Source organism: Polyodon spathula, unplaced genomic scaffold (assembly GCF_017654505.1).
Source record: "Polyodon spathula isolate WHYD16114869_AA unplaced genomic scaffold, ASM1765450v1 scaffolds_683, whole genome shotgun sequence".
NCBI classification, from domain to species: Eukaryota; Metazoa; Chordata; class Actinopteri; order Acipenseriformes; family Polyodontidae; genus Polyodon; species Polyodon spathula.
In genome coordinates this window covers 10001-25000 of record NW_024472172.1, presented here as the reverse complement: position 1 = coordinate 25000, position 15000 = coordinate 10001, and the positions used below count along the sequence as shown (strand labels likewise).

The 15000-nt window shown below is 49.6% G+C and overlaps 1 protein-coding gene across 1 annotated transcript in view; it reads left to right on the top strand.

Annotated features, from left to right (window-relative positions):
- Positions 1-1069: 1069 nt before the first annotated feature.
- Positions 1070-15000, top strand: part of LOC121308401 (microtubule-actin cross-linking factor 1-like) — a gene marked incomplete at its 3' end in the record, with an annotated part of 23926 nt that continues 9995 nt past the window's right edge. Inside the window, exons 1-6 of the mRNA XM_041240778.1 lie at positions 1070-2051; positions 7954-8015; positions 9526-9615; positions 12113-12190; positions 12381-12473; positions 13113-13151. Of these exons, the coding sequence (XP_041096712.1) occupies positions 1940-2051; positions 7954-8015; positions 9526-9615; positions 12113-12190; positions 12381-12473; positions 13113-13151 (474 nt within the window). The remainder of the gene's footprint in view (positions 2052-7953; positions 8016-9525; positions 9616-12112; positions 12191-12380; positions 12474-13112; positions 13152-15000) is intronic.

The window sequence follows — 15000 nt, the reverse complement described above, 5'->3', positions numbered from 1 at the left end:
TTTCCCCTCTGTTTGCTTTGCCAGGCTGCTGGATAAAGAGAGCCTTTCACTGTCAAACACAAACATCAATTAAACAGCCCAAACCCACAAAGAAAGCCATCCATTCAGAGAGAGGGAGAGGAGAGAGGGAGAGACATTCTGCAGAGACCACAGTGCTTCCTCTCTCCCTCGCTCTCTCACTGTCACGTAGGGGTCTGTTAACATGGATTCAAAGTGTCCAGGCCTCCTGTAAGTTGAGTGTAGGTACAGAGTAAGCCAATATATATGCATGCATGTCAACGTGATCCAGCATCATCAAGCTCTTTCCACACAGCTGTCTTCCTGGTGTGTGATGTCCAGTGTTGTGTTCCCCATTGCTGGTGGTATGAACTGATCCAGTGCAGGTAACAGCGCGTGTGTGTGTGTGTGTGATCCAGGACCCCGCTGTGATGGCACTGGAGTTTGACAGCCTCCCTTGACTCGCGCACGGAGATGCTGCCCCTGTTATAGTTCCCTCTTTTCACTTGTGTTTGATCCACATGAGAAGCCGCTTCACTCTTTCTGGTTTGTGGCTGTGGTTTCTGGTTTCTGGTTTATGTTTTTACGTAGTTTTTCAGAAACAGGTTTGCGTGCAGCGAGACCAACAGACATTCAGTGGAAACTGGGCCTGGTTTCCTGGTAATGAGAAAAACTAATACCAGTGCTATTAATAAGAGGAGTAAGAACGTTTGAAACCAACGCAGACAGGAAGCGCAGAGACGCCTCTGCAGAAAGAGCGCCGCCCAGCTGCCTGCGGTTCCCTGCGCTGCTCTGCTGCAGTTTGGGGTTTCTGGGGTTAAATAATCGCTGATGAAACAGAGAGGAGATCACACCCGCAGGACAGATTTCAAACGAGCCAACCTTTCATCAAAACCTGCATCAACAGAATGAATGAAGGACTGGATTCGTCAGTGAGTGGAGGACTGGATTCGTCAGTGAGTGGAGGACTGGATTCAGAAGTGAATGAAGGGCTGGATTCGTCAGTTACCTCTCGGAGGAGGCTGTGCCCCGTGTAGATTAAGTACCAGCACTGCTGGCAGTGATGCAGTGCTCGAGATCTGTTACACTGGGCCGGGCTGTCTGGATTCGTCAGTGAGTGGGACTGGATTCGTCAGTTACCTCTCGGAGGAGGCTGTGCCCCGTGTAGATTAAGTACCAGCACTGCTGGCAGTGATGCAGTGCTCGAGATCTTTTACACTGGGCCGGGCTGTCTGGATTCGCTCTGCCTTGCAGGATATTCACTCCACTCTCCGCTGTTTAAAAACCTCCCTTTCAATATAAATATTTGGTCTTTGACAAATAGACACAGACTCGCTCACTAGAACCCTCGTCTGTAGCACTGCTTTCCTTATGAGGGCACTATGCTGGCGCTCACAGTAAATTCTCTAACTGTGTCAAAGTTTTCTTTTTGCGATTTGCTTTATGTTTGAAGTAGCTTCAGTCAGATCCACAGCAGACTGGCACGCGCGGGCAGACAGACTGACACAGAGAGACACCCACATCGACACAGGAAGCACAGTGTGGGCTGCTGCTGGGTTCTGCACAGCCTCTGCGGGAGAGAGACTTGTTTTTTTTTTTTATTGCCCTGACGAAGTCCAGCTCTCTGCTCAAAGCCGGGCGCTTGCTTCAGTGGAAAGGAATTCAGAGTCTGAGTGTTTGAGAGACCGAGAGGGAGAGGAGACCGAGAGTTTATATCTGTAAAAGCTGCAAGCGGGCAGGCAGGAAGACTGTGAGAGAGGTAGAAATATAGAACAAGAAAAGGAAGAGAGAGAGTGAGAGAGAGAGTCAGCTGGCAGAGACAGCTAAGAAAGGACTTGTCATTGAAGGCGTTGTGAAGTTTTTAGGTTCGAGAGAGAGACGGGGAACTTAATACTCAGTACAGCCTGTCATGGGTTAAAGACCTTGTGGATTTGAGAGAGAGATGGACTTCTTTGACCCAGCGGTCCTGGCCCCTCTGCTGGTCATCGCTGCACACTGCCTCACGGTGGTGGGAGTGTGGTATTACCGCAGGCCCCGGACCCCCACCCTGGCAGGTAGAGCTTGGTTCTGTGTCTGCTTGCTGTTTCTCTTTGCTCTCCCTCCTCCTTTCTTTTTGTTTCTCTTTCTCCCACCTCCTCCCGTCCTCCTCTCTCCTTCCTTCACCCCTTTCTTTCTGTTCCTTTAAATATTTCTCTCCTCCTCTCCTTTCTCACTCCTTCACTCTGTTCTCTCTTCCCCCACCTTTTTCTCTGCCTCCTACTCTCTTTCTCCTCTCTCCATTCTCCTCCCTGTTATCTTGTTATCGCTCTTGTCTCTTTCTCTCTCTCTCTCTCTCTCTCTCTCTCTCTCTCTCTCTCTCTCTCTGTGATTCATATCCTCTCCTCTTTCGGTTCCTCTTCCCGCTCTTTGTTTTCTCCCCTCCCCTTCTAACTCTTTCCTTTCTTCCAAAACTTTCAGCACTCAGAAGAAGCACTTGTGTGTGTCGCAGTGGAGATGCTGACATGTGTTAGGAATTTGTAACAAGGTTACAAGGAAATGCAAGCAGCAGCAAAACAAGGTCGTGTGGCTCTAATGGACTGAGAGGGAGCGGGGAGAGGGAGGGGGGAGGCAGGGAGAGGGAGCGAGAGGCAGGGAGAGGGAGCGAGAGGCAGGGAGAGGGAGGAGAGAGGAGAGAGGGAGAGGGAGGAGGGAGGGGGGAGAGGGGGAGAGGGAGGGGGGAGGCAGGGAGAGGGAGAGCTCTCTGTTTGCATTTTAGGTAAAAATATTTAAAAGAATTTGCAAACTTGCCTGCAAAGCGAAGTATAGATTTCCCAATTTAATAATTGTGACTTTGAAAAAAACGTAGTTGGCGTTTCCCCCTCTCCCCTCCCCTCATGTTCTGTGCAGTCTGAATGTCTTGTGCATGATGTCAGTGATGAGGGCATGATCAGATCAGTCCTCGTTAGCGCTGTGTGTTGCTATATTGCTTGTATAATGTACGCGTTGCTGTGCACCAGCAGGGCCAATGGATGTTGAATATTGTAAACTGTAGCGCTGTTGTGTGAACAGCAGACTGCGCGCTGGCAGCAGCTCTGAACTGCATTAACCGGGAGCGTTCGATTCCATGGAAACGTGCTTTATAGTCCTGCCCTGTGCCCAGTGGATCTGGTGAGTGGGTGACACCCTGTGCAATAGGAGTCTTGTTCCCATGCCTGGGGCTGCAGTTACAGGGGCTTGTAATCTTCACTCCCCTGCAAGCTGCTGGAACACCTTGCTGAATTCTTGTTGAAATCAGACTTTGGAAATTCCAGTGTGAAAAGCCCCAGATAGTTTGGTGTTTTTTCATTTCCAGCAGGGGGCTTCCCCTCTCTCTGTCTCTGTGTTGAGAGGGATGCAGACTGGTTGATCTTAACAAGGCTTATTCCACTGTACTGGGAAGTCATGTGGTTATTTAATAACAGAGAGAGTGGGAGGGAGGGAGTGAGGCTGGCACTGTACTGTACTCCAATAGAATGGCAGTCATAGTCACAGCATTGCAGAATTGCAGAGCAAGAGAGAGACACTGAGAGGGAAGAGGGATTGATAGATGCACACAGAGGAGAGTTTCAGAGAGACAGACTGCAGTATAGGTAACACTGGCACTGCTTGGAAGAAGTTCTGTGCAGTAACAAGGGCATTGCACAGATTAGCCCGGGAGAGCGAGGGGGGAGGAGGAGGAGGAGAGAAGTACTCTCTGTCAGTTTAAGACCCTTTGCTAAGCCCTGTCTGTATTTATAGCTCTGCAGACGGTCAAGGGGTGGTTACAGCCTGTCACAACACGGGGCTGGTCAGCAAGAAAGAAACAGCAGAGAGAGAAACAACAAGGGAATGAGTGAGACTGATAGAGGGGAGAAGAAAGGACTTGATTTTCAGGTGTTTGCTGGAGGAATCCTGCACAGCGCTGCTGGACAAGAAGAAGAAACAGCTTTTGCAGATATGATTTGTGTTTTTGTAAAGAGTATCCTCGTCTGACTCTGAGAGAGACGCAGGAAAGAACGAGACAAGAACCACGATCTACAAGCTGGTGGACCTGCTGGAACAAACTTGGAGGAGGAAGAGGAGAGGAGGAAGAGGAGAGGAGGAAGAGGAGAGGAGGAAGAGGAGAGGAGAGGAGGAGAGGAGAGAGAGAGGAGGAAGAGGAGAGGAGGAAGGAGAGAGGGGGAGGGTTTACAGTGCGTGTTGTTGTCAGTCCATTTGAGTGGCATCATGTTGAGAAACCTTTTTATTCTCCAGACAGGTGGAAGGAGGATGCATTGAAGAACATGATTCATTGCTGTCGGAGAGACTCTGTACCTTCTGGAATGGTTAGCCGCAGAAAGTAATTCACAGCAAGTGGAAGCAATCGAGCCACTTGAGTTTTCTCTTTTTTTCTTAGAAGCACGTTTGTAGATTTTTCTGGAAATCAGTTTTGGAGCTGCAGTGTAGCATTTATCTGGGTCACACACACAGAGAGGGAGAGTGAGAGAGGGAGAGGGTCCTTTCAAATTCCCAATTAGCAGAGCGAGAGAGAGAGAGAGAGAGAGAGACTCGCTGCTACGTCTGTTTTGTTTAGTTTGTCCGGCTTTGATCGAGAAGGGAGAAGGGCGTGAGGTTGTGGGGTGGGAATTGGCTGCCGTTCCAGTCAATATCACAGCACTGTCCCTCCAGTCCACCCTGCTTCCTTCTTTCTCAATCTCCTCCTCTGTGTCCCTGGACAGTGACTCGGGAGCCCCCGGAATTCCTCCAAAGCGCGCACCTTCCCTGCGGCTCAGGGCTCTCTGAAAACGTCTCCAGACTTGTTTAGCTGTCTCATCATTTCTGTGGAGAACACGGAGAGCTGCCTATTTTTAAATTTCTTATCAGATTTGAATATTTATTATTGTTATGAATTATTATGTTTTATTAAGAAATGCAGAATAGAATTAGCAAGAAGTAAAGCACGTGCTTTGAGACTGGGATCCTGACCTGAAGTGGATTCCTGGAACTGGGCGAGGAGCTTTTGAACTGCAGTGTTTTCGGATTTTCTTGGAAGCAGTAATTGTGAAGTGGAAAGCCCACGCTGAACCCTAACGGCTGCGCTGCATTCAGAAGGAAGTGCTTTGTGAGCGCCGGGTGCAGCCAGACTCGGTGGCTTTGCGGACGTGTTGGTTCAGAGATTTCCTGTGCAGGTGAGGGGTCTGTATGTGACGCCTCTACCCGAGACAGGTACTCCCCTGCCCTTGTCTTTACAGCAGGGCTGTGCGCGGAAACTTCACCTGGCTTTTTATTGAGACTTGAACTCTTGAAAGTTTTTAAAAACCTTCAATCAAGAAAAAAAACCCAACAAAAAACCCCACACAGCTGCTGTTTATTTTGGGGCAGCGTTTGATTTTATTTTTGTAACGTCAAAATCTATTTAAAAAAAAAAAAAGCAAAGAAAAAAAATTAAAACAGAAATCTTTATTTTAATTATTTCAAAATGAATATCTTACACCCACCTGCTTTCTAGAAGTGCACATTTATTGACTTTTTCTCATCAGGACGCAAAATAAAAACGAGTCCCAGATCAACTTTTTTGACTCCCTTAATCCTGGAAGTTGACAGCTGCTGGAGAAACCAGAAAACCTGCTGCTGATCCCCACACTGCAGCACCCCCCCTGCACAGCACCCCCCTGTATCTCTGCATGTGTGTTCACTGTGAGTCTAGCCCTCGCCCGGCAGGGTGCTGGAGCCAGTCTGGTGTTTTCAGGGCTCCTGACACCCTCCTGCTCTGAGGTTAAGACACCCAGGACTGTGTGTGCTTGACAGAGAGGGGGAGGAACCAGCAGCCTTATCTTTCACATCCGAATAGGGGAGGGGCCGACTCTGACAAGCCCCACCTCCGAAACACACGTGCCTGGGACTGGCAGCTCTGAGAGTGCGCAGCCAAACTCGGGTTTGAAATAGCAACACAGATAGAGAGTGAGGAAGAGAGAGGGGGAAAGAGAGAGAGAGGCTTGTTGCTGGTTCTGTGAGGCCCTGAGACTCTGCTTCTCTCTCGGTCATTTCACCCTTCTGCTACTCTTCTTCCTTGGAGGAGCTTTGTAAGACAGAAACGAAGGAAGGAAGGAAGACAGGCAGGCAGCTTGCTGTCTTGCTGAATAAAGGATGTGGCAAGTGTATCGCAGTGAAGCTGGTTTGAAAGCACGCCTGGTCACGCGAATGTGCTGCTTGGGTTAGTATCTCCGTGTGGGTGAGGGGGGAGGGGACTTTGCCATGCATTCTCTCTCTCTATCTCTATCTCTCTCTGTGTTTTACAAACTTCCGTTTTACGATATGAACACACACACACCATCTCACTAAAACACCTGCACATACATTTACACTGACTCTCACACACACACCAACCCACACACTGATACACACAGACCCCACCCCCCTCAGTTATGGAGTGGCGTGTGTATGCCCTTAATTAGTGCTGCAATTAGTGGAAAAACAGCATTTTTAAAATTATGCTATTTTATGCTAAACTGAAAACTGTTAATCTACTAAAGGGAACGCACTTGTGAAGCTGAATCAGGAGTTCCTACGCTATGTATGGAGTGTCGTCTTCATCACATCCTCATCCAATCTAGGGCTACCAATAGCAGTGGAAAAACATCATCTTTCACTTACATTCCCAAATCTTACTGCTATTCCTCCCCCCACTACTGATAAACTCACGTACCCCACCCCCCTCAGTCTATGGATGGCGTGTGTATCCCTCCTAATTAGTAACGTCCAATCTAGTCGGAAAAACGCATTCTCTTTGAACTCTACTGTCTACTTCTCTACATGCTCAGTCAGAGCTCCTGAAACGCATTCCTTGGGAATGGAGCATTGAGCCTGTTTGAACGCTCGGGAAAGGCGCATTGAGCCTGTCTGAACGCTCGGGAATGGCGCATTGAGCCTGTCTGAACGCTCGGGAATGGCGCATTGAGCCTGTCTGAACGCTCGGGAATGGCGCATTGAGCCTGTCTGAACGCTCGGGAATGGCGCATTGAGCCTGTCTGAACGCTCGGGAATGGCGCGTTGAGCCTGTCTGAACGCTCGGGAATGGCGCATTGAGCCTGTCTGAACGCTCGGGAATGGCGCATTGAGCCTGTCTGAACGCTCGGGAATGGCGCGTTGAGCCTGTCTGAACGCTCGGGAATGGCACATTTCTGTAAGCGTGTCCGCACTCACATTATATATTGTTTAATGTGTGTTCCTGTGCACGCCCCTGTTTAGAGCAGTCTCTAGAGTCATTAGAAATGAACTCCTCTCTGCAGTCAGGCTGGGCTGTGTGATTGCGCTGGGCTTGCTCTGAACAGGATAGAGACCGCAGGGTGGTTTCCGTGACAACGGCCCAAACAGCTACAGCGCTTTCCTGCAGTGATAAAGAGGTGCTATTTCAGGAAAGTCTTCTCATTTCTGGAGTGCTGACTTATGCACAGGGTTGGCGAGTTTCACAGTTACAGGGCAGCGGTTTGGAACAAACCCATGTCTGATCTCTGAAGAGCCACAGATGGGAGTGGGAGTCCCTGAGTTTGCAGCTCTGCAGTGTTTGTCATGTAACCCCAGTGCTGAAGGTGCTGGACTGAACCCCTAGTCCCAGAGTTTGCAGCTCTGCAGTGTTTGTCATGTAACCCCAGTGCTGAAGGTGCTGGACTGAACCCCTAGTCCCTGAGTTTGCAGCTCTGCAGTGTTGTTTTGGTAGTGTTTGTGCTGAATGCTTTTGTCTATCACAGCTGTTACATTGTTAATAGAGGATCACCATACACATACACTTAATCTACAGTGAAGCCACAACAATATATCTGCTCAAGTGAACTTCTCAATTTCCCTACCAGGAACTGACCTTTGCCAACTGAGTTTAGTTAATGAACGTTCAGATGGATTACTGCACTAAACAACTCTCCTCTCTCCTCTCTCCTCTCTCCCCCCTCTCCGCTCTCCCCTCCCCCCTCTCTCTCTCTTCAGACGAGCGTGACAGAGTGCAGAAGAAAACCTTCACGAAATGGGTGAACAAGCACCTGATCAAGGTAAGAGTCGTGCTGCGGGCGCAGCTCTGTTAAGAAGAGTAACACACAGAGAAGTGCCCGCCTCCTACCTGCTGGCATGAGAGCCGGGGCAGGAGTGTTCAAGAACCAAAACGGCTGGAGTCTATTCAGAGGGACTCAGTGCCATGTGCTGTGACTGGCTTCCGATAACAGAAATTATGATTTGAGCTCGCATTGAACAGATCTCGTGAGAGGGAAACCAGTGTGTGAATGACAGAGAACTGTGTGTTAACGTTGTTTGACGCAGTGTAGTACAGATGACATGCATGCATTAATACACTCACACACACTCACACACTCACACACACTCATGCACACACACACACACTCACACACTCACACACTCATGCACTCATGCACTCATGCACTCACACACACACACACACACACACACACACACACACACACACACACGTATTGTTCTGGAGCAGCAATAAGGACGTCACTGTTTACCTGCAGCAAACATCCTGCTGTCTCATGCAGGGGTGCCAGGTGAAGTGGAGGTCAGTGAGACAGAGCCCAGCTGGGAGCTTTGTTTTGGGGAGTGAGTGTTTGCGTGTGTGTGCGTGTTTTCAGAGAATCCTGCAAGTCTTCTAGACTGCGGTCTGCCAGGCCCCCTCCCCTCCTCCCTTGTCTGGTTCACTGTAATCGCCGGGTGACAGGCTGGCTCCTGTGGTGTTTCTGTTGGGGCACTGTGAGGAACGCCCGCTTGAAATATCTCTGACCACGCTGTTAGTGTCACTGTGCTTCACTCCGGCACGCAGAGGGGACAGTCACCAGGCTGCGTTCTGTGGTGCGGAGCTCCCTCTGGTGGTCACAGGCAGTAGCGCGGTGGAAGCTGGTTTTTGCACCACTGAACCGCATGGTCTCTCATGTACTCTTTTACACGGAACAGCGTTTCGTTTTACACTCGTCCCAAAACTTCACACATGTGGTGGCTCCTTTTGTATCCCACTGCCTTTGAAAAGACTTCAACAGAGATGCAAATAAGACTCCCATTGCTCAGCAGTTTGCTCCATTCCTGGTTTCACTGTGAGTTTAATCAGACACACCTGAGCTTGTTACTCGTACCCTGTGGCTGGTCAAGCTGGTAGTAACACCTGGAGTGGGGCAGCCGGACTCTCCTGGAACAGCAGTAAGGACAGATTAACCTCTTCTTGTATATTGTTCACTTCTGTTCTCCACTGTGTTCGACAGCTCTGTCGTAGCCCGTTCACTCCAGCTGTCGAGGGCACAGCCTGTGTGACTGATTTTATATAAATAGGATTGATTTTCAATGTGTTTGTAAAAATGAAAGTGCTGCTGTTGTTCTTGTTATCAGGAGCTTGTCCCCTGTGATTCTCCTCTTCAGTGCAGTGATAGCAAGGGCAGCGAGGCTGATGTTAAGAGGAGTGGTTTGCTGTGGTCTGCTCCTCTCTCTCTCCCCTCTCTCTCTCTCTCTCCCTCTCTCTCTCCCCCTCCCCCCCCCCCCCCCCCCCCCCCCCCCCTGCAGGTCCGCAAACACATCACAGATCTGTACGAGGACCTGAGGGACGGGCACAACCTGATCTCCCTGCTGGAGGTGCTGTCTGGAGTCACGCTGGTGAGAGAGAGACTCGCTGAGACGCACGCGCACCCACACACACACTGAGACGCACGCGCACACACACACACTGATACACATGTACACACGCACGCACACACACACACGGATTGAGAAACATGGAGACACATGGAGACAGACACTGGTCTGCATTTATATAATTGCGTGTGCCTGTATTATCTATACGCTGTGTCTAAACGCATGTGTGGTGGATTGAATGTGATGGAAATATGTTCTACAGTGTCCTGGGCTCCCTGTGTGTGGTTCTGGTTCTGGTTCTGGATTGCTTTCTGCCCAGTTCTGTTATGCTGTTTGTACTGAGTTTTTTATGATTTTTCTGCTTATTTTTTCTTTGCTTTCATGTGTGTATACCTCCCCCTCTTCTCTCTCTCTCTCCATTTCTCTCTTTCCTCCCATATGTTCTGCTTACCTTTGTGTCTCTGTCCTGTCTCCCCCTTCTCTCTCCTCTCCTCTACCGTATCTCCCCCTCTCTGTCCTGCTGTGTCTCTGTGTGGTGTGTGTGTGATATCCTCCCTCTGTCTCTGTGTGTGTTGTCCTCGTCTCGTCCTGTTAGCAGAGGGACCACTCGTCTCTGCGCAGAGTGTGTCTCGCCCGGGCTGCCCCTCTGATCTGGGACAGCAGTGAAGACAATGAGGACAGTGAGGACAGCAAGGGAGTACGTCCCCAAATCACTGCACGCAAACCCGGGGGGGAGAGTGGGGGCCTGGACTAACACACAGGGGCCTGAATAAGACTCCCATTACATCTCCACACAGAGTGAGCCTCTGCAGGGTTTCCCAGCCCAGGGAAACGGCCAGGGTCTCTCTCCAGGCGTCTTACACAGAGGAGCTTCATTAGAGCAGCTGTGCGGCCCGCAAGCTCAGGGATTGCACACTGCTGTAAATGAGTCTTGTAATTATAATTGGAAATGACAGCAAGTCCTTGTCACGGCTCTGTCACAATTCCAGTACGTTGTCTTCTCCTGTGTGCGGTGACGTCATTGCCTGTATCATTCCTGTGTTAAAAAGCCAGCCAGCCTTTTCTGTTCTGTTTCGTAGCAGTTCCAGAGGACAGTCTTGGGTTCTGTGCTTTCCAATAAGTTCATACGCAGCTTGTCTTGCTGTAAATTTGGCTCCAGCCTCGCCTCGCGTTTCTCTCACCCCCAGACTTCACAGGATGTCACCGCAGGTAGAGTCAGAGTCGCTCTGCTCTGCCATGAATTCTCTAGAAAACCTGGAATGTGTTGGAATGGGAGTCTCATGTGGATCCCTGCTGCGCAGTTTGAAAAATATCAGAGACACACTGGCACGGTCTGTGTGTGTGTGTGCGTGCTCTAGCACAGTCTCGGTGTGTGTGTGCACTAGCATGGCTTCTGTGTGTGTGTGTGTGCTCTAGCACAGTCTTGGGGTGTGTGTGTGTGTGTGCTCTAGCACAGTCTCTGTGTGTGTGTGTGGGTGTGCGCTCTAGCACAGTCTTGGTGTGTGAGTGTGTGCGCTCTAGCACAGTCTTGGTGTGTGTGGGTGTGCGCTTTAGCACAGTCTTGGTGTGTGAGTGTGTGCGCTCTAGCACAGTCTTGGTGTGTGTGGGTGTGCGCTTTAGCACAGTCTTGGTGTATGTGTGGGTGTGTTTGTGTGTGTGTGTGTGGGTGTGCGCTCTAGCACAGTCTCTGTGTGTGTGTGTGCTCTAGCACAGTCTTGGTGTGGGTGTGTTTGTGTGTGTGCGCTGTAGCACAGTCTTGGTGTGTGTGTGTGTGCGCTCTAGCACAGTCTTGGTGTGTGTGTGTGTGCGCTCTAGCACAGTCTTGGTGTGTGTGTGTGTGCTCTAGCACAGTCTTGGTGTGTGTGTGTGGGTGCTCTTGCACAGTCTTGGTGTGTGTGTGTGTGTGTGTGTGTGTGTGTGTGTGTGTGTGTGTGTGTGTGCTCTAGCACAGTCTCGGGGTGTGTGTGGGTGTGTGAGTGTGTGCTCTAGCACAGTCTCGGGGTGTGTGTGCTCTAGCACAGTCTTGGTGTGTGTGTGTGGGTGCTCTTGCACAGTCTTGGTGTGTGTGTGTGTGTGTGTGTGCGTGCTCTAGCACAGTCTTGGTGTGTGTGTGTTTGTGTGTGTGTGCTGTAGCACAGTCTCGGGGTGTGTGTGTGTGTGTGTGCTCTAGCACAGTCTCGGGGTGTGTGTGTTTTTATTCACACGAGAGTGACAACTAACCATGAATGCTTTGAATATCTCATCAGTGATGCGTGTGATTTTATGTTGAGCTGATGGATCTCAGTCACTATGTCAGTTTGAGAGCTGAGAAGGGATTATTATTCTTTTTGTTATTGTTAGGTGCAGGGTAGTGACTGTGCTGGAGAGCTGAGGGTGTTCACACTCGTATGTTTCATTCCTACTAACCAAACAGTTTGCGTTTGACACTCTGTCTGATTCAGCACCGCTCTCAGGTTTGTAATGAATGAAGGAATATCATCCCTGTTCATTTTGGGATTGTGTGTTTTCCCCTCCCCAGCCTCGAGAGAAAGGCAGGATGCGTTTCCATCGGTTACAGAATGTTCAGATCGCCCTGGACTTCCTGAAACAGAGACAGGTACGAAGATCACTCCGTTCAAAGCTTTCCCAGCTCGATTGTGTCATCAGGATATTGCCATATTTAGGAAAGTGTGTTTGCAATCCCCCCCTTGTGCTTTTCCCATGGTCTGCGTGTTTCATAATATCCTTTACAAACCTTGCTGCTGTTTGCAATGCCTAAAGAAACCCCTGCATGTTAACACTGGCAGGTGAAGCTGGTGAACATCCGAAACGATGACATCACTGACGGGAATCCCAAACTCACCCTGGGCCTGATCTGGACCATCATCCTGCACTTCCAGGTAAGGAGCGCTGGGAACGCCGCAGGCTGCTGCTGGGGGAATCTGTGCTGCAGTTTCATACTGGGAGGTCTGGCCTCTTGCACAGACACATTCCAGCGAAGCCCTTCAAAACAACAGGGATGCCAATGAGACTCCCGTTGCATAGCAGCGTGATCCACTCCTGCTGTTACTGTTCAAGACACACCTGAGCTTGTTCCCTGCTCGCCGGGGCTCATCAAGCTGGTAGTAAAACCTGGAATGGGTGACGCTGCTGTGCAGCAGGAGTCTTCTTGCCACCCCGGTAGTAATACTGTCATGCTGGGGTCACAGACCAGACAAGCACCTGACTTGTCCGCAATCCTGAAACCCTGAACGGTGCTAGAAATACTAAACTAAGGTTTTGTTTCATATTTCTAAACTCAGCACCAGTCCTGTCCTGCCTGGTGCTGCTTCTGGGTACGACCGCCTGGGATCAGTGTGATCAGCCTAGGGCTGTTCTGTTAAGTCCTGCTGATTTGAGTTATAGTCGTAGTTCCTGCTCTTGTTCTGCTGTAAATATCTCTCGGGATGCTGTCCTTGCTGAGTCTCTCTGTTTATTTTTTAAGGACGTGTTTTTCTCAGCAGTGAACGCTGATTCATTTATTCATGGTTTTGTTTGAGGTGGGATCTGTCGGGGGTACGCAGACACTGCAGCAGGAGGTAGGTTTCTCTGCAGTGCTGTGCAGCTGTGTCCCTTTCTCGTGTCAGTGGAGTGTGTGACCTGTCTTCTGCAGCTGGCTTGCTGACCTTGTGTCCAGGGGGCTTGACATTGACTTCAGTGCTGCTGTACCTGAGAGACAGGCGTCTGAAATTTAATTCACTGCAGGAAAAAGAAAAAAGGAGAGAAGCCGGCACTCTCTCGGTGCACCACTTGGGGGTGCTGCTGCTGCATTGCTAGAGAGGGGGGGTGCTGCTGCATTGCTAGAGAGGGGGTGCTGCTGCATTGCTAGAGAGGGGGTGCTGCTGCATTGCTAGAGAGGGGGTGCTGCTGCTGCATTGCTAGAGAGGGGGGGTGCTGCTGCATTGCTAGAGAGGGGGTGCTGTTGCTGCATTGCTAGAGAGGGCTGATGCCACTGAGAGAGGTCTGGTAAAGCATAGGGAAGCATTGTAAAGCACAGAGAGGTCTGGTAAAGCATAGGGAAGCATTGTAAAGCACAGAGAGGTCTGGTAAAGCATAGGGAAGCATTGTAAAGCACAGAGAGGTCTGGTAAAGCATAGGGAAGCATTGTAAAGCACAGAGAGGTCTGGTAAAGCATAGGGAAGCATTGTAAAGCACAGAGAGGTCTGGTAAAGCACAGGGAAGCATTGTAAAGCACAGAGAGGTCTGGTAAAGCATAGGGAAGCATTGTAAAGCACAGAGAGGTCTGGTAAAGCATAGGGAAGCATTGTAAAGCACAGAGAGGTCTGGTAAAGCATAGGGAAGCATGTGTAAAGCACCTCTCTGTCTGTGTATCTCTCGTTGTGTGCTGTGTGTGTGTCTCTGTGTCTCTCTCGTTGTGTGCTGTGTGTGTGTCTCTGTGTATCTCTCGTTGTGTGCTGTGTGTGTGTCTCTCTCGTTGTGTGCTGTGTGTGTGTCTCTGTGTATCTCTCGTTGTGTGCTGTGTGTGTGTCTCTGTGCGCATCTCTCTCGTTGTGTGCTCTTTGTGTGTGTCTCTGTGTGTATCTCTTGTTGCGTGTCTCTGTGTCTGCGTGGGCTCACCTGTCACTCCTAATGAAATCTTTTGAAGACCTGGCTTTGGTAGAAAAGAATGAGATTAGCTCTCTGTCTCTCTCTCCTGACACATTCACTCCTAGCTTGCTTTCTTTCTTTCTTTCTTTCTTTCTACTTCCCTCACTAATTGTTTTTTCTTTTTTCATCTTATCTTTCTGTCCCTTTTTTTAAGAACATAAGAAAGTCTGCAAACGAGAGGAGGCCATTCGGCCCATCTTGCTCGTTTGGTTGTTAGTAGCTTATTGATCCCAGAATCTCATCAAGCAGCTTCTTGAAGGATCCCAGGGTGTCAGCTTCAACAACATTACTGGGGAGTTGATTCCAGACCCTCACAATTCTCTGTGTAAAAAAGTGCCTCCTATTTTCTGTTCTGAATGCCCCTTTGTCTAATCTCCATTTGTGACCCCTGGTCCTTGTTTCTTTTTTCAGGTCGAAAAAGTCCCTTGGGTCGACACTGTCAATACCTTTTAGAATTTTGAATGCTTGAATTAGGTCGCCACGTAGTCTTCTTTGTTCAAGACTGAACAGATTCAATTCTTTTAGCCTGTCTGCATATGACATCACCCCACCTCTCACTTTACACAGAATGAGAGACGTTCCCTTCATTACCTCATAACAGAGAGAGAGAGAGAGACAGAGCGACTGGGTAGAATGAGAGAGAGAGACACAGAGTAGAATGTTATGTATATATAATAGAGAACCATGTAGACGTCTACAGAGACAGAGAGAGCGAATGGGAGCTCAGCAGCAGCATCAGACAGTCCTCCAATCACATCCTGGCCAGCTTTTGGGTCAAGT